The sequence below is a fragment of the Sceloporus undulatus genome, chromosome 6, assembly GCF_019175285.1.
Source record: "Sceloporus undulatus isolate JIND9_A2432 ecotype Alabama chromosome 6, SceUnd_v1.1, whole genome shotgun sequence".
NCBI classification, from domain to species: domain Eukaryota; kingdom Metazoa; phylum Chordata; class Lepidosauria; order Squamata; family Phrynosomatidae; genus Sceloporus; species Sceloporus undulatus.
The window spans coordinates 92,784,072-92,804,008 of NC_056527.1; the positions used below are offsets into that span (position 1 = coordinate 92,784,072).

The 19,937-nt window shown below is 41.5% G+C and overlaps 1 protein-coding gene across 1 annotated transcript in view; it reads left to right on the top strand.

The window, feature by feature from the left end:
- TBX21 (T-box transcription factor 21) overlaps window positions 1-19,937 on the top strand; it is a 66,892-nt gene that overhangs the window by 42,363 nt on the left and 4,592 nt on the right. The window contains exons 2-4 of the mRNA XM_042473394.1: window positions 9,219-9,373; window positions 18,269-18,390; window positions 18,991-19,149. Of these exons, the coding sequence (XP_042329328.1) occupies window positions 9,219-9,373; window positions 18,269-18,390; window positions 18,991-19,149 (436 nt within the window). The remainder of the gene's footprint in view (window positions 1-9,218; window positions 9,374-18,268; window positions 18,391-18,990; window positions 19,150-19,937) is intronic.

The window sequence follows — 19,937 nt, forward strand, 5'->3', positions numbered from 1 at the left end:
AAAATAGTGAAGTTATGAAAAGAATACCTGTCTATATTGTTCTGGTTCCTGTACTGGGAAATGAGTGTTGAGTTACTGGGATGATTGGTTGATATTTGTGACTTTTAAAATGTTTTGTTTTGTTAAGTGTAGTCTACTAAATATAGCTTGGAATTAACTAATTTTAAATAAGTAGTGACTTGATTTAATTCCTTTTACCAATTCCCATAACCAAGAGATTGCCCAAGTATCCCAATGGCATCATGTTTGATCATGGAAGCTAAATAGGATTGGTCCTGGTTAGTACTTTTATAGGGAGATGCCAAGGAATACCAGGTGCTTTAGGCTTTATTTCCTTGCCTAAGAGAATCCTGTGAAATTCAATGGGGTCACAACAAATGACTTTAATGCACGCCGAGGGGAGTGGGGAGGTAAAAAATTGAAACTGTACACATTTTGGGTTTGCTGTTGTTTTTTTAAGATGTCAGAACTCAAACTTAATTGTAGATTCTTTGACCGAGTTTAAAAAAACCTTTATACCCTGTTTTTCCTCTAGAAAGCTCAAGACCTCTAACAACAAGGATAAAACTATCAATTAACAATTTAAAACAACTTTGGCAATTTAAAAAACCCTAAAATACCCAAAATAACAGAATACAGCATTACATTCTTTCTTTCTTTCTTTCTTTCTTTCTTTCTTTCTTAGATGAGTGAATGGTGGAAATTTTGTAGCACTTTTGTGTAGCTCTCTCCACACACACACACACACACCCATCATAACAAAACATTTTCAAAAAATAAATTGTAAAATCATGCCTCTGGAAGCCTGAAGGTATGCATTTGGGGGCAAAACAAGGTGTGACACTCCTTGTAATACCCCCGAAATGACTTTAAGTGAAGCCAGTGATATCATTGTAAGTCACTTCTTTATTTCATCAGAAACCAAAAGTGTAGCCTGTAGGAGGCAAGGGTGTTAGGAAATGGTATGAATCTAGATCTTGAATTGTGTGGAGCTACTCGCTCTTAGAATGGGATTTAGGAGAGACAGGTTAAAATCCTCACTCAGTTAGGGAACTCTATGGCTTTGGCCAAAGTAAATCTCTCTTGCCTAACCTCCTTCACAGGGTTGTTGTGAGGGCAAAGTGTATGGAGGAGGTGAACCACTGCAGGTATAAATGGAAACTGTTATGCTTGTGGTCCTTTTTAATCTGTTACTTTAGATGATTTCTTAAATTATATCCTTCCTTATCTCTCTAACTTTCTAGCAGTGTGTGGATGGCATGGGGTGGGGTGGGAAACAGAATACGGATCAAGAAGGAGTGAATCGAGAACAAACACAAGATATTTTTAATGTGGAGTGAACACCACTACTCTCCCTCCCAGCAGGACCCAGGATCTTGCTTCTGGATCAGCTGTTTCCTCTTGGGATTTAAATTTACCATTTAACAGGATTAAAATATTGACTTAGCCTTCCCTGGAGAGATGGCCGTTGGAGAATGGATTACTTCTTTTTGCACAGAGATGTTTCCAACTGGGGGGCAAGTGGATGTACAGTGTGCCGTGAAAGACAGAAGAAGGGCTATGGTGCATCATTTGGAATGAAAGTGGAAGAGAAACATGTTTTCTCCTTGCTGTTCCAAATATTTTGCACTTTTACCTTGAAATGTAGTTGCTGTGGATTATGGGATGAATTTTGGATGCAAGCACGGATGGTTTCCAAATTGTGGTGTTCATATGGTGCTTGTAAAATAAACAGAAAATTGATGGTGTGTCTGTGGAAGTAAGAAGTTACAAGTAACACAATTACCAGTAAAATTTACTAGCTGAGGTAATGAGTTATAATGAAGTTACATCTTAGAAGTAATATAAACTGTACTAAGAGGGGAATTACTTGTCCAGTGTTATGAGTAAGTTTTCTCAGTACTTTCAAAATCTGCTTTCAAAAGTCATTTTAAAGGCATTTTGACTTGCATTTTTCAAACTTTATGTCTATTTCTCAGCATTCATTACTTTTTTCCTCTCAGAAAAGTGATATAAATATTGTCATTTTAAGTCATCATATAGACTGGAAGATATCATGGGGTTTTCTGGGGCTGAGAGTGTGTAACTCACCCAAGGTCAACCAGTGGGTTTCTGTGGCCAAGCAGGGATTAAAACCCTGTCTCCAGAGTCATAGTCCAATCCTAGGCAAGTCACATTTTCTCAGAGAAATGCAAAGGCAAACCTCCTCTGAACAAAACTTGCTAAGAAAACTCCAGGATAAATAGACCTTTTTAGCTCACATGCATAAATGCCCTCTCCTGTGTGTAAAATAGCCATTTCTAAACTGTTTGCTACAAAGCAGAAGGAACTTTCTTTCTTTCTTTCTTTCTTTCTTGTAAAATTTGATAGAGACAGCAAAAGCTGGTGTACCTCCAGATCCAAACTTGGAAATTGCTTTATAAAAGTGGTTCATTTCCATTATGGGTTCCGGTGTTAAAACAGTAATTTGTAAGAGAAAAGAGAAACCTCCAAGAACTGATAAGAGAATGGCATAAAAATTTATCCAAAAGAGACTCAAAAAGTAACTTTGGAGTAAGTGCCAAGATTACCAGTAAAGTAGTGTTGTTCCTATTACATTAATTTTGAAATTTATCTTTGTTCCACCCTTGTTGCTAAAACAAAGTGACCTGTAACTCATAGCTAATTTATTTACTAATGTGTTACTTCCCAGTTATGTTCCAGATAGAGGATGGATGGATACACACACACAAACACACACACCACACACACAGAGTGATCATGCCAACTCAACAATAAAAAATAAAATACCAGTAAAATAAATTCTGTAAAACATCACGGTAAAATGCCTCATCTAGAAATACCTGTCTAGGAGCACACAGGTCTCCTGACCCTGGTTTTCCCCACAATAGTGAGATGAGTATTGTATTTCTATTTAAACTATATTAATTCCAAAGGTACATCTATACACATGAATGCACTTATGCACATTGTATACATTTCTGTGGGCCCTTTGGTCCTCTTGTATTTGCAGGAGCAAGTCCATTCCCTGCATCCTGTTTGTTATCACTGCCCCCCTTGCAATTATCTCAGGGGTGAAAGGGAAGTTCTGTCTGCAATTAAAACTTTAATTAGTTTAATCAGTGTGGTGCTTGCAGTCCCAGTGTTTGTATTTCAAAGAACTATTTGCCTTTAAATCAACAGCTAAGCCATGCATTCCACACGTGTATAAGGCCACACTCTGTTATTTACTATATATGCACCAGATCTAAGCTGTGGCTTGGCTCTATAAACAGATTTCCAGCTTGACTGTGAGCTCTGCCTCCAATTCAACTCATCAACATATCTAGGATTAGTCCTAATCATTAAGATAAGGTTTTCCAGGAGTGCAAGGGGTATGGTTTCCAGGCAAAGTTGAAAAATTGAGTACTGAGTGTATTTGCAAAGAAAGCACCATTTCAGGATACAAGCTGAGTCTCCCTTATCTGGAATTTCAAAATCTGAAATATTATAAAATTGTGCACATGGGTGGCTGAGATAGTGACACCTTTGCTTTATGATCTTTCAGTGTGCCCAAACTTTGTTTCATGTGCAAAATTATGAAAAATATTGTGTATAAAATTACTTTCAGGCTATGTGTATAAGGTGCATTCCCTCCCTCCCTCCCTCCCTCCCTCTCTTAAACTGAAAAAATGTATTTTAGGGACAATAGTTTTCTGATAAGTCTCCAGGGTGTTGGAGTTGTGTTCTGTAGGGATGCAGAGAACCCACCCAAGTGCTATGCAGTCCACTAACCACACAGTTCCATCCTTTCTCTGGACCCTGGATTCCCTAGCTGACAATTTTAAATGCCTTGCCTTAAACTTCAAACCCCAGGATTCCATAGGATAGAACCATGACAGTCAAAGTGAAATAATACAGTGGGACCTTGGGACACCACCACCCCATACATGGATACCAAAATTTGTGGATGCTCAAGTTGCGTTGTCCCCAATGACAGCGCATGCATGTGGCCATGCAGTGATTAGTGGCAGCAGTATGGTGGCTTATCTAAAGTTCTGTTGTGCCTAATGGTGGCATGGCCGCATGCATGCATTGCTACTGGGGACCATGGGGGCTGTCCCTAATGGCAGAACAACCATGGGCATGCACCACCATTGGGGAAATGTGGGCTTGCTGTTTGCAGATACTGAAATCAGTGGATGGCAAGTCCGCAGATAGCGAGGCCCCTCTGTACCACTATAATTCTGTATGAGCTGCAGATGAGTCTCTGTGGGAAAGGCACTCTGTACACAGTGTGCCATCCTTGCAAATTCCACTTTTCTTGTGACTACTATACCATTTTTCAAATGCCCCTTTTCTTGTGACCAAATTAAATATTAATTTAATATGAGGATGGTGCTAGGTGCTGTACTGAATGGAGTGTGTGTGTGTGTGTGTGTGTGTGTGTGTGAAACAGGACTCATCCCTCCATTAGGAGAGTCCGACAAACATATTTCCACTTAGTAGGTGGAAAATTCCACTCAGGTTACCATGATGTTAGAATGGCAAAATCTATTTATGTGCATGTGTGGGTGTGTGGGGGGCTATAAAGTTGGCTATTAATTTTTTCCTTATCTCACACACAATACTAGAAAATGATCCATGGAAAATTTACATATGCTAACAATGATCTACCACCACACTTTCAGGTTTGGGCGCTTTCCGTGGAGGCAACTGGAAGGTGCTTTATTTTGGGGTTAAGTGTTGATTCACCCATATCATGTCTACCTCCAAGTGTCTCAGTGGTTGGCTATACATTCATGACTAACATTTTTAATAATTTGTTTCTTTTAACCATATAGAATGGGACTGGTGAACAACAGGATTGATGCACAATCAGTCTCATTAGTCAGTCTTATCAGTCACTCTTCTGGCTCTCCTACATAGTAATATATGCGTGTTACAGAACTGCCCAGTCCTAATTCCTGCTCATGAAAGTCCATTTAGATGTAAACCTTCAACAGGATTCCAGTCTGAGATTTTAGAGTTGATCCTTCTTTAACTTTTTAAAACTGATTTTAATTTTTTAATTTTTCTAATTGATTGCTGATGAGTTGTGGAAGATTGCTAACAAGTTGCACTCTGATTGGCATATGCATAGGCTGTCTCATTACAACACAATGTAAAGTGTCTGTTGCAAGAGGCAAAATCCCTTCAAAGCTGGGTCGATTAATATATTTGACACATCCTCTTGTTTCCCACTCCACTTGTTCTTTTGCACAAACCCAGACATGGGGAAGTTAGTAGAATAGTGTGAACAGACCAATTATCTGGTTGTTGTTGCTGCTGTTGTGTGCTTTCAAGTCCTTTCTGTCTCATGGTGAGCCTTTCACAAGGTTCCTCATCTCACCAAAAAGTGACAGAAAAGGGAGGAGTAACACAAAGTGTGAGAGCCAGTATGGTGGAGTGGTTTGAGTGTGGTGAAGTGGCTGGACTATGACTCTGGATATCATGCTTTGAATCCCTGCTTAGCCATGGAAACCCACTGGGTAACCTTGGGCATTTGCACTCTCTCAGCCTCAGAGAAAGGCAAATATAAACCTCCTTTTGCCAAACCTTGGCAAGAACAAATCTTGCCAAGAAAAACCTGTGACAGGTTTGCCTTAGGGTTGCTGTATATCGGAAATAACTTGAAGGCACACAACAACATAAAATGCTCCTAATCTTTTTGTAACACTAATGGAAACAAACGAATGGGGTTGTTAAAGTGTTATATAATGAGTTATATTTGTTTTTAAAAGTAACCTGACAAGATCCAACATGGTATAGTGGTTTGAGTCTTGCACTATGACTCTGGAGACCAGGGCTCAAATCCTGGCTCGGCCATGTAGCCCCACTGGGTGACGTTGGGCAAGTCACACTCTCTCGGCCTCAGACAATGGCAATGGCAACCCCTCTCTGAAGAAACTTAGCATGAAAATCCCATGTTAGGCTCATCTTAGGGTCACCATAAGTCAGAAACAACAGGAAGGCACACACCAACAATAACAAAAGATCCAAATAGGAGCGACATAATAGTTCTTGTTCATTTCAATTAAGCTTCACTGGGGAAATGGCTTTGTGAACTGAGCCCAGTATTACTTGTTGTGTCTTTCTGTGCATTCCTGTGTGTGTCTGTACGTCTTCACAAATACTATTTGGATTTTCAAAACTCCTTTGGTTCACCCAGGGAACAAACGTTTCAAGCCATCCACTCTTTGTCCATACATCCCAAGTTCTTCTCTGTTTCTCTCACCCCTTCTTGCTTTCTCTGAAAATAGAAGTGGTGTCTATTTCTGAACCGGAAATGTGGAGGGAGCCAAGAGGGAAGTGGCGAGGTAGAGAATTTGGCTAAGGTCAGTGGGGGTAAGAAAGAAACGGAGCTGCTTTTACACCTGTCGCAGCCAGTCGAGCAGCTCTTGACAAACGAAAAGATGAAGTGCGTGTCATTCTCTTTGAGCTGCCCTGCTGGAATGGGCTGGGTGAGTGGGGAATAGCCTGGAAATATATTGACTGCTGGAAAGTAGATCGTAGAGCTGAACTATTAGGACTGAATGCAGCAATTGATGAAGTGAGCTGGAGAATGGACAACACATCCTCCCTCCCCTTCATGTGGAGAGAGATGGATTGTAAAGGGACGATAATAATAATAATAATAATAATAATAATAATAATAATAATAATTCTTACCCAACCCATGGATTGAGGCAGGGGACAACAACAATTAACAAACAACATCAGTTAAAACACTTTATGAAACATCAATTTAAAAGGACAAATAAGATGTGCAGATATTAAAACAATCCACATCTAAAATTAATCATTTAAAATTCACAATTTATAAATCAGCTGGATAGGCCTACCGGAAAAGACTGGTCTTCAATGCTCTTTTAAATTCAGAAAGCATATGACTAATTTTTCCAACAGGTCATAACACAGTCTAGAGGCAGCTTTTTGCTGCAACATGAGTATCCGACCCCTTCATATTCCTTCCTTTGAGAGCCAGTGTGGTGCAGTGGTTTGAGCATTGGACTAGGGCTCGTATCCCAGCTTATTATTATTATTATTATTATTATTATTATTATTATTATTATTAAACTTTATTTATAAAGCACTGTAAATGTACACAGCGCTGTACATACAATCTTTTTAATTAGACGGTTCTCTGCCCACAGGCTTACAATCTAAAAAGACATGACATAAAAGGAGAAGGGAAAGGTGGTGGGGCTAGTAAGCTAATACATATAAAGTACATAGCAATACAGGAAATGGTTCGATAAAACCATATAAATGCTCTGGGTGACCTTGGGACAAATCATACTCTCTCAACCTCAAAAGATGACAATGGCAAACTCCCTCTGAAGAAACAACAGCAACAACCACACCTTCCAAGTTGCCTGCCTTTACTGCGACCCCATGTATTTCATTTGTTGTTGTTGTGTGCTTTCAAGTCATTTAGGACTTATGGAGACCCTAAGATGAGCCTATCACAGGGTTTTCTTGGCAAGGTTCCTCAGGAGGTTTGCAACTGCCTTTTTCTTAGACTGAGACTTGCCTGGGGTCATCCAGTGGGTTTCCATGGCTGAATCCAGCACTCAAACTGTAGCACTATGCTGCCTACCTACCTACCTTCCCACCTACCTACCTACCTAGCTAGCTATCTTCCCCAAATTTTCCTGGCATTCTTTTAAATCCAAACACTGCAATTGTCTGACTGTATGATATAATTGAAATAATTTTGGAAACGGCAATATGAAGGAGCAAGTAAGGTTTACATTTTTCTCTCTCACGGCAATCCATGTTGGTTCAGAAGTAAATCCTATGTTCAGTGAGACTTACTTTCCTCTGTTCAATATCTTCAGAGTGTGTCCTAGTCAGCATGGCTTAATTTTCTATTGATAAGTTGATTGCAAAGCCCTATTTTTACTTTATTTAAACATTATCATCAATAATAGAAAGCTAGACATTATGGGTGGGATTTCTCTTGAGGTAGTATTTCAGATGTTACATTAGATAGAGAGATCAGTTTTCAGGTTACTTTCTCAGAGATCCAGCCATTGTTTTATCAAATCTAATGAAATTAAGTTTAACACTGGATGAGCACACATGCCAGATTTAAAATATACAGTGGTGCCTCGGGTTACGAAATTAATTCGTTCCGCCATTCCTTTCGTAACCCGAAAATTTCGTAACCCGAAACACTTTTCCGTTAGCACTGGAAAGCCTATAGCTGCACTTTGCAGCATTTGAATTTCGCGCTGAAATGAATTTCGTAACCCGAAAAATATTTCGTAACCCGAAACAGTTTTTGCCAATCCAACTTTTTCGTATCCCGGAAATTTCGTAACCCGATCATTTCGTATCCCGAGGCACCACTGTATATAAAAAAACCTCTGAAGAGATAGCTAAAGAAACATCCTAGCTGACTCAATTTACAGCAAAATTGGAATGTGTTTTTTATACCCATTTCCCCACCTGTTCACTTATGGGTAGTTCTTACACAGTACTCTAAAGCTTCCTCTCCACACTCAACAAAAACTTCTCTCCTTCTCACCAAAAGTGTCTTTGCTCATTATTCTTAGTCACTTCTGTTACCGCTTGTTAAATAGTTCACAGTCTTACATTGCTTGCCCTCATAACTCTTCAGGTCAGATCCTTAATTCCATTGTCCAGGTTGGGGAAGGTACAACAGACAGCAAAAATGTCACCCGATGGTGCTGTGGAATCAGAGACAATGGCTGCAACTGAGATACCTGTTTTCAGCAGCATAAGGGTGCACACTAATACTTGACAATTTTAAAAGTTACTTTTGGGGAGTGCAACTTCTACAGCTGAGAAAATGAGCAACTGTTTAGTTAGGAGAAATACTTTCCCCTGTTGATGGTGGGAACTGTCTTATAGTTCCTTTCTCCTGCTTGCAAAAAAAAAAAAATACTCAAAGGAGCCAATCTGCCATTGAACTTCTCTTTTCTCACACTTGCACTGCCATTTTCTCTGAGATCCCTTTGTCAAGATTTGTGAAATCTATCTTGAGTGACCAAGATGGAAAGATTGAATAGTTGAGATACTTGTTGATGTTTCTTTCAAAGCCATAGCCCTGATCTCCTCATGGCTTGTGAGTAGGAAATGTGTTGAGTCTGAGGAAAACTGGTGATGTGATATCCTTCTATATTTTTCTCTCTCCCCCACCCCACCCCTCTGTTTCCACTACCAACTAGGAGGATGTTCCCGTTTCTGAGCTTCAATATCTCTGGGCTGGACCCTGTGGCCCATTACAGCATCTATGTGGACATTGTATTAGTCGACCAGCATCACTGGCGGTACCAAGGCGGGAAATGGGTTCAGTGTGGAAAGGCAGAGGGAAATATGCCAGGTATGATGGAGAAATCTCTTCTCCCTCTTCCTATCAACCACTTTCCCCTTGTTTGCCCTCCCCTTTTCACTGTCTTCCCTTTGTTAACCCTTGCCATGGCAGCTTACTTTCCCTGCCCCTATTGCATTAAAAGTGTAATCTACTTTATTCTCTTCCTAGTTAGCTGAACTGGACCTGAAGCTAAGACTTGGCCTATGGTAGGAACTTCCTATAGACCGGACCGGGATGGACAACTTTGGCCCTTTTTTGTCCTACAGTCTCCACCATCCCTTACTAGAGTAGCCTCTGGGGAGGGATTACAATGTGATTGCAGTCTGAAAGCCCCTTGAATTGCACACCTCTGAAACAGTGGTGTCACTACAGTTGGCGTCACCCCATGCGGTAACCCATGGTGTCACCACCAACCCATTGACATCATCCCATACTACACCATACAGAATCCTTAGTAATGTTTTTTGTACTAGTGTTACTCATAAATCATAATTCCCATATATCACTGAATGTAATGGTAATAATTGTGACATAAAACAATTGGCAAAATTTAAATTACCGTTGTCCCTCCTGATTCCTTCCTTCCTTCCTTCATTTTTAGCACTTGCATACAGGAGTGAGGAGCTTTAAGGGAAAAAGTCTTGTGGGAAGAGTTAAGCTTCTCCTCCCTGTATTTGTTGGTATAAGTCCAGACTCTATCCCTGCAAGCTTTCATGCTAGGGAGGAGGAAATGGTCCTAAATTCCACTTTATCAATTTAATGTATTAAGGGGTGGTGGGAATTCAACTAAAAGTCTATCCAAACAATATATAAGTGTTTACACCAGCATGTGAGTGGAGACAAGACTGCATTGAGTAGCTCTGCACAAGCATAACTGTGCCATTTCCCTTTTCTAGGCACCTTCATGTACAGCACAGATGTCTGTAGAGAGGAGGGCTTTGCCTATATAGACCATAATCTTGTTGAGGCATTATTTTTTTAACATATTTGAATTAGGAGATATACAATATCCCCTTTTGCAAACGGTTTACTATCTCCCACTGTGCAAGGGAGTGGGTGTTGATGTGGCATGTAGGTTAAGTTTCATCTCACAAAACAGACTCTGGAGAAGTGACTGGTACATTTTGATTCCCCGCTCGGCCATGAAATCCAATGAGTGGCTTTGGGGAAGTCATGGCATCACCATACGTTGACAGGCTACTTACACACACATGCACACGCGCGCGCACACACACACTAGCTGCACATTGTGAGCATTATGCTCTGTCGGAGTGATTTGTTACAGCATGAGTGCAAACCTACAATAATACAGGATTGTATCTTGTATGAAAACCTCCACACATAGAGTTGTAATGTATGAAGGCCTCCTTTCTGCAGACCTTTGCAATGTGCATCTGGTTGCCTAGAAAAAGGGCTAAATGGAGCATGAAATAACAGGAATGACATTACTTGGTCTGGATCTTTATCCACTCCTATAAGTAAGTTACTTAGGATAATGCTAGGCTGGGGCTTGCCTGTGTTCATGTTTTGGGTGAGATTTAGAGTTCACACTCTATAGATCACTACACCTGGCTAGCCTGTCTGAAAGAGTTTTTATTATGATTAAATATAGATGGGATATAGGCAGCTTATTGTTGCACTTCAGCTTCCACGATCCCTCATTATTGGCATTGCTTGCTAGAACCATTGGGAGTGAAGGCCAACAACATTTATACAACCATGTGTTGCCCATTTCTGACAGAGAGTGACATATCAAGAACTTTCAGCAATCAGACAATGCTATATCTTGAGTTGGAAAATCTGCGTCCCTCCAGAATTTGATAAACTGCTATGCCCATAATTGCTCACCAGTAGTCAAGATCAATGGAGTTGATAAGAACTGGGATCTTAACCATATCCAAAGAGTATTCTCAGATTTTCCAACCCAATGCTATCTTTATTATTTAAAATATTTATATTTCACCTTTAAAATCCATACAGCTTCCCTAAAAGCAGTGCATTCAACATAGTTACAATAAAATCACATAAGTGTATCATACAATACAAAATCTGTATTAAAAAAAGACCCCACAAAAATACACCCTCTAAAGGAAATAGTAAAACAGGCAGTAACAAGGGCAGACTGGCTGACAAGTACATTTGGGTAAAGCTGTTTACAGTCCCTGCCAGGGTGAGCTTCCACACATCATGTATTAATAGGAAGACAAGCTCTCTCATCCCAGTGCTTGGGGCTAGCATTGCCATTTACAGAGAGAAGCAGTCATCTCAGGCTGCTCATTTTGGACGTTGTGGGAAGGGCTACAACTTGTTCATTAATTACTTTATGTTGTTGCATATTTCCTGACAGAGAGAGGTGTTCATGATAGGGTGTTCTCTTCCCAGTGCTTGGGAACAACTGCTATTTCTCTAAAGAGATGTCATGTAGAAGACGGAGCAAACTTGTTTTCTGCTGCTCCAGTGATTAGAAAACACATCAGTGGATTCAAATTTCAAGAAACGAGATTCCCCCTAAACAGTAGGGGAAAAAGTATTGTAAGAACTCTCATCAGTGGAATAGAATGCCTCAGAGGGTGATGGACTCTCTTTCTTTGGAGGCCTTAAAGCAGAAGTTGGATGGCTTCTTTCCTGCACAGCATGGTGTTGGATTATATGGCCCTTGCAACTTCTTTCAACCCTATGGTTCTCTGATTCCTCCTGGGATTCACAACCATGGCCAGAAAAATGTAGTTCCTCCACCATCCCCCAGCATGGGAGTGCAAGCCATCCAGCTGTCCATTATCACTCATGGGAGGGGAAATCCTGAGCAGAGGAGGAAGCTGTTTCTTCCCCGGAGCACATTGACATCTAGATAGCTCATGGACAATGCAAGGCCAAGGGTGTGGAGCTCAACCCAGAGCTTCCAGCTGCTCTTGTGCAGAATGCATCTTCCTGCAGCATTTCCAAAGATGCAGAAGTCACCAATAGTTTTTTGGACTTTAGATTCTTTCATGATGAAGTTTGGAGTGCAAGGAAAGAAACTGTTTGTCAGTCTAGTTCAGGCAGAAGAATGCCAGCCCTGCTGAGAGCTGTTCAGATTCTGGCTGGCCTGGCTTCAGCAATGGACAAGAGCAGGCCCTTACTGGAAGCACCTTTTCCTCTTCCAATCAAATCTGGGAGAAGCACAGCTAACAGTCTCAGGTTGGTCAGGGTGGATGCTCCTGCCAGCAGTTGGTAGATGCCAGTGACATTACCAATATTCTGATTTTAAGGGAATATTGGAGGTTTCCTTTAAAAAAAAGAAAAAAAGAGCAGAACTTCGAGAAACTGTATTATACCTGTCTCAATTCCTCCATCCATACTGGCTAGAGGATTCTGGGGGCTGTAAATCCCCCAAATGAACTTATTCTTAACTGTATGGAAATGTTGACAGCTTTGAAACAGGAAAAATGTTTCACTCTAGTTGGGGTATTTAAGATTTTTCCCCCACCCACTCCCACCCAATCACTGTGCCCCCAGATTCTTTCCCCCTCTGTTATAAAAGCTATCAGTATTTAGTATACAGTACTTGAAATTAATTTGGATGGGAACAGTTAACAAGGTTTAAAAGTTAAAATTGGGGGGGGGGGGTCTGCAAGAAGTTGCATTATCCTGATTGGAATTTCCAGAAAGTACTTCATGGAATGAGAGCCACAGTGCCAGGGTGGTTTGAGTGTTGGCCTATGACTCTGGAGACCAGGGTTCAATGCCCAGCTTGGCCATGAAACTCACTGGGTGACCATGGGCAAGTCACATGTTCTCAGACTCAGGGGAAGGCAGTGGCATACCTCCTCTGAACAAATCTGGCCAAGAAAACCTCATGATAAATTTGTCTTATGTTCATAAGTTGGAAACAACTTGAAGGCACACAACAACAAAAAGGAGTAGCCATTTTTACATACTCAAGGCAGCAGGGACGCAGCCAAGATTTTTGGGGAGGGGGGTCCAGACTAAGTGCCACCACCTTAGGCACTCTTTCCCACCCACCCACCCTTCCTCAAGGTGGCCACCCAGTTGGAAGGGGGGTTCCGAACTCCACGGACCACCACCCCAGCTACATCCCTGGAGGCAGTGGGCCATATTGGGAGAGAACATAATAATAAAATTATCATATCAGTTTAACATGATTCAACTTTCTCTAAATCTAACTCAAAAGAATGAAAAGTGAATTACTTTCCCTATCCACACTGTAGCTCCCCACCCCCAGTTTCCAAATGCCACCCTGTTCACAGGAGCTATGGCACCATCTAGTGGTATGGATAAGAATGCCATCGTGTCACCGTTAAAAAACACTGATGCAAATCCTACTCGTAATTTGTAGTGCTGACCATTCTGCGTTCCATGATGAAATTATTATTGTATTCTTTTCCTGGCATTTGGAGGAGACCTAGCAAAGACCAAGAGGTTAGCCAGTATGGATGCCATTGGAGTGGAATCACACTGCACGGCAGTTGATTGCAGAGGGGAAAGGAACAAGGTTGCATTACATGGCATGTTAAAGTCAACTTGATGATCTGTGTGGGTCGAAAGCATGCCCTCCATGTGTCCCAATTTCACAGGGACAGCCCTGATGAATGCTCTGTCATCCCACTTTTTCATCTGCATTAAAATCTTTCATGTGGGCTGTGTGAGACACATTTTTCTTTCGTTTTTACTTGTTATGTTGCATAACAAGTTGCTCTTGGAAATAACCTCTGGCAGGCCCAGAGGTTATTTCCAAGAACAAGCAGAATTCCTTTATTAGCTTTATCCCATCTGGGAAGTCTAGGCCTCATCTTTACAACACCACTAATATAGTTGACCAGAGCGTAGTGTGGCAGCTTGAAGCTGAGCAAATGTTAGGGGATGCAAGGTATCAATAAGGTTCCACCTGGCTTTAGAAATCTGCTGTAGCTCTCCTGATAGAGCTTCTGGGCCATTGACTTACCTCTAGCCTCAACAATATATGAAACAATAAATCCAGTGTGCCTTTTGCAAAGCTGCAGAGTGTGTCTTGATCAGTGGCATATACAATCTGTGCCCCATGTCTATACATTCAAAGAGGGGGGTCCAGGACAGTCAGTGTGGCTACCCAGGGTACTTGAGGTGAAGAATTTGTAATTCAGTGTAATGGTGGAGATTTCCACAATGAAAAACTGTGCCCTTCCTGCTGTTTGTGAAGGTGGGGGTATCTCAGAACATGGTGGTTTACTGTAAAGGTGGAAGTAGGTAGTCATCTTCTTAGCTGTGGGAAGATCTAAGATGGATGGGCTGACTTTAGTCTTGACTGATCTACTTCATTTTCAAACCCTCTTGGTTCCCAATCTATATGGATCAAGTTTCAAAGCAAAAGTGTGCTTGAAACATTCCAGAACAATTGCAGATCCCTCCTCCTCCTCCTCCTCCTCCTCCTCCTTTTTTTATCACATTACCTTTCATGGTAGTTATTAGAATCATAGAATCATAGAGTTGGAAGAGACCGCAAGGGCCATCCAGTCCAACCCCCTGCCATGCAGGAAATCCAGATCAAAGCATCGTCGACAGATGGCCATCCAGCCTCTGTTTGAAGACCTCCAAGGAGGGAGACTCCACTACACTCCGAGGAAGTGTGTTCCACTGTGGAACAGCCCTTACTGTCAGGAAATTCCTCCTAATGTTGAGGTGGAATCTCTTTTCCTGTAGCTTGCATCCATTGCTCCGGGTCCTAGTCTCTGGAGCAGCAGAAAACAAGTTTGCTCCCTCCTCAATATGACATCCCTTCAAGTATTTAAATAGGGCTATCATATCACCTCTTAACCTTCTCTTCTCCAGGCTAAACATCCCCAGCTCCCTGAGTCGTTCCTCATAGGGCAAGGTTTCCAGACCTTTCACCATTTTAGTCGCCCTCCTTTGGACACGCTCCAGTTTCTCAATGTCCTTTTTGAATTGTGGCGCCCAGAACTGGACACAATATTCCAGGTGGGGCCTGACCAGAGCAGAATATAGTGGCACTATTACTTCCCTGGATCTAGATACGATACTTCTATTGATGCAGCCTAAAATCGCATTGGCCTTGTTAGCTGCCGCATCACACTGTTGACTCATGTTCAACTTGTGGTCTACTTGGACTCCTAGATCCCTTTCACATGTTGTCTCCTTAAGCTAGGTGTCTCCCATCCTATATCTGTGCATTTTATTTTTTCGCCCTAAGTGCAGTACCTTACATTTCTCCCTGTTGAAGTTCATTCTGTTAGCTCTGACCCAGCTTTCTAGTCTATTCAGGTCATTTTGAATTTTGATCCTGTCCTCTGGAGTATTAGCTATTCCTCCTAATTTAGTGTCATCTGCAAATTTGATAAGTATTCCCCCAATTTTTTCCTCCAAGTCATTGATAAAGATGTTGAATAGCACTGGGCCCAGGACAGAGCCCTGTGGGACCCCACTGGTTACTTCTCTCCAGGATGAAAAGGTGCCATTGTTGAGCACCCTTTGGGTTCGGCCGGTCAACCAATTACAAATCCACTTAACAGTTGCCTTGTCCAGCCCACATTTTACAAGCTTGTTTGTGAGAATGTCATGGGGAACCCTGTCAAAGGCCTTACTGAAATCAAGATATACTATATCCACAGCATTCCCTTCATCTACCAAGCTGGTAATTTTATCAAAGAAAGAGATTAGATTTGTCTGGCATGACTTGTTTCTCTGAAACCCATGTTGACTTTTTGTGATTATGGCATTGGCTTCTAGATGTTCACAGACTCTCTGTTTAATGATCTGCTCCAGAATCTTTCCTAGTATGTACTGATGTCAGACTAACTGGACGATAATTGTTGGGATCCTCTTTTTTCCCCTTTTTGAAGATGGGGACAATGTTTGCCCTCCGCCAGTCGGCTGGGATTTCTCCTGTTTTCCAGGAGTTTTCAAAGATTATTGCCAATGGCTCCGATATTACATTTGCCAGTTCTTTTAATACCCTTGGATGTAGCTCATCTGGTCCCGGAGACTTAAATTCATTTAGGTTAAACAGGTATTCCTGTACTATCTCTTTACTTATTTTGTGCTGAAATTCCCCTATTCTGTCCTCTGCTCCATTATCCTCAGGTTGAGCACCCTTTGCCTTTTCTGAGAAGACTGAGGCAAAGAAGGTGTTGAGTAATTCTGCCTTTTCTCTGTCTTCTGTTAGCATTTTGCCATCTTCTCCACGCAGTGGCCCTACCGTTTCCTTCTTCTTCCTTTTGCTGCGGACATATCCAAAAAAGCCCTTTTTGTTGTTCTTAACCTCTCTAGCAAGCCTGAGTTCATTCTGTGCTTTGGCTTTTCTGACCTTATCTCTACACTTGCTAGCTATTTGTTTGAATTCTTCCTTTTCTGACCTTCATTTGCTGAAGTTGATGCAAGTAGATTAATCTCTATATGAGGGATATAACCATTGATTGTTTTCTAGATAATGTCTTGCAACTTCAGTTTTATCTTCAGTATATGCAACAGTAAGCTTTTAAACCAGTGAATGGTAGCACATGTGGTTCCTTCACCTCCATTTTTATGACAACCCCCCCCCACACACACATCTGCTGTTTAATGGGTGGGGAGGAAACTTCTGAATCAGCTGCCAAAATTATAGCTGTCAGGCATGAAAATTCTGTGTCCAAGAAACCCTCTGAGACACTCTGCAACTACGTATCTACAGTGCAGAAATAATGCAGTTTAACACTGCTTTAACTGCCATGGCTTAATGCTGTGGATTTCTCAGATTTGTAGTTTGGTAGGTCACCAGAGCCTGGGACGTAGCCAGGATTTTAGGAAGGGGGGGGGGTCCAGACTAAGTGCCACCATTATAATGGGGCTTGGGTGCAGCGGCGCAGCAGCACATACCATTCATTTTTCTAATGGAAGGGGGGGGTCCGGACCCCACGATCCCCCCCCCTTGGCTACGTCCCTGCCAGAGCTCTTTGACAGAGAAATATCCCACAAAACTACAAATTCCAGAATTCCATAGTGTTGAGTCATGGCAGTCAAAGGGATGCCAGACTACATTATTTCTGTAGTGCAGATGCAGTCCTACCTTCACTAGGCTCTCTGGTGCAGGAGAATGTTGCAGTTGCTACCTAAGGCCAATAGAGCAGTGACAGCAAAGTTGGCAGGCAGCAAAATTTTGGCAACAGCTGTAGCTCCCATTGGGTTCCATGGGCTGCAAAGTGCACACCCTCCAACTGTCCCAGTTTGCCAGGGACAATCTTGATTAATCCACTTTTTAAGCTTTTTAAAAAATGTCCCTATTTTTCTCCCCTCCTCCTTGCTTCAGGTACTGCAAACTGAGTTCGAACTGCAAAAGTAGTTTGCACTCAATTAACTGTAGGAGGGAGAGGAGAGAAGTTGGCAGAAATTAGCCTTTCCCAGTAGGCTTAGGCAAAGCAAACTGCTGACTTTACATTTTAGGATATTTTCTAGTGCTCTCATAGGTGCCCGCCCCATTCTTAGTCTTCTTATGATTTCTTGACTGCAGTCCCCACTCTGATCAATATTTGATCCCAGATATGAAAATTCTTTTACTGTTTCTATATCCTCATTGTCTAGGTTGAATCTGTGTAAATTTTCTGTGATTATTCTCTATAAGGAGGTCATGGGTATGAATTTGCAGGACCTGAGCAAAGCAGTGGAGTATAGGGAGTCTCGGAGATGCCTCATCTACAGGGTTGCCATAGATCAAGATCGACTCAAGGGCAGATAACAACAACAACAAGCATTTTTTTTAAAAAAATCATGGAAAATGTAGAATAAATTAATGAACAATTGATAGTTCTTGATAGCAAAGAAGCTGAAGTGGTTTCAAATCAGTTAAATATTTGTAATGTGGACATGCTCAAGGTCCTATACAAGGCCCTCATGTGCTTGGCTCGGAGTTGTTTACCAGAGATGCTGTCTTTCTTCCAGGGAATCGGACATACATGCATCCGGATTCTCCTAACACAGGAGCCCATTGGATGCGGCAGGAGATCTCATTTGGAAAACTGAAGCTCACTAATAACAAAGGAGCATCCAACAACGTCACACAGGTGATGGTGATGCCACTCAAACCTGCTCTAAATAATTTTCCTAAACATCTGTCTCTCTGAAAATTTGGTATTTGTATTTTTTTGTGTATTCGTCCGTTATATTCCTTTGACTTGGAACATTGTTGAACAGTTTGATTAGCTCTTGCATGCTTTTACTTTAGCCAAAATACTTTTACCCCAAGGTTGGAAAGACTAAACATTCATAATTCAGTGACTGAAAGATCTTGCTGTTTTGTCTGCTTATGAAAGTGTATTTTATAGACACTGACTTGAAGCAGGTTTTAAAAATACTTATGGTCTGCTTACTTTAAAAGATTAGATAGATAGATAGATAGATAGATAGATAGATAGAGACAGACAGACAGACAGACAGACAGACAGACAGACAGACAGACAGACAGACAGATCCATTACTATATTCTGTGTTTCTTCCCCACACTCTCCCAATCTGTTTTTTTCCTTTCCTTTTCTTATATACACACACACATACACACACACAACCTCACTTGCTTTATAAATTCATGAGGCTGTGTCACAGAATGTATTCAATTACAGTTTATGGAATATGTGCAAATGAATCTTGTCCCATTTGCCCTGCAGATGATCGTGTTACAGTCTTTGCACAAGTATCAGCCACGTCTACATGTTACTGAAGCCAAGCCAGGCGAGTTGGATGAGGCACACCCCTCCATCTGCACCCAGAGCTTCATCTTCCCAGAGACTCAGTTCATTGCTGTTACAGCATACCAGAATGCAGATGTGAGTTTACTTCAGCAAAGGTATCATTGTTCTGCATTGGAAAAGCTTAGTGAAAGGGAGATGTCTCGATGCCCCTTGAAAACATCCTGTCAACATTGCGTTTATTGCACATGCATCAGGTAGGATTGTATACTCTCAGGCCTGCAGTGTAGTTCTATCTAGATCTACTTGCAAGTAAGTCCCCCTGAGTTCCATGGGGCTCATTCCCTGTTAATTATTTATACTTTTGCAACCTTAGTCATATTTTGAGTAGACTCATTGACATCAATGAGACATAAGTTGAGCTTGTCTAACTTAAGTTACATTGATTTCAGGGATCTACTCTAAGCATGACTAAGTGTGGCTCCAACCCATAGTTTGTGAAAACTCAGCAAAGATAAATTTCTCTCCAGGCTCCTGCTTGGCACCAACTGTTTAATATCTGTTTATAAAGCCATACTGCTAGGACATTTTTACTTGGTCTAGAAAAGTGACAGGAGATTGGGCTTGCAATAGTTAATGTGGTGCATGAAAACTCCACCCAAGTAAGGTAGAAGCTAGGGTCCTGGATGGATCTGATGGAATATAAAGCTCCACCAGTCAGAACTCCAGTCTCACCCATTCTCTGTGAGCAAAACCCACCTTACTCAGCCATTTAGTGGTTTGGGATGAGTGGGATGTAGCCAAGCAGTTGTCTGGCTGTTGTCTTGCATCTGGATGCACAAGGATGACATCATCCATATGGACCTCCAGAGAACCTTTAGGAGGCTCTGAATTATGCCACCTTCATTGCCTGTCCAACTGTACGA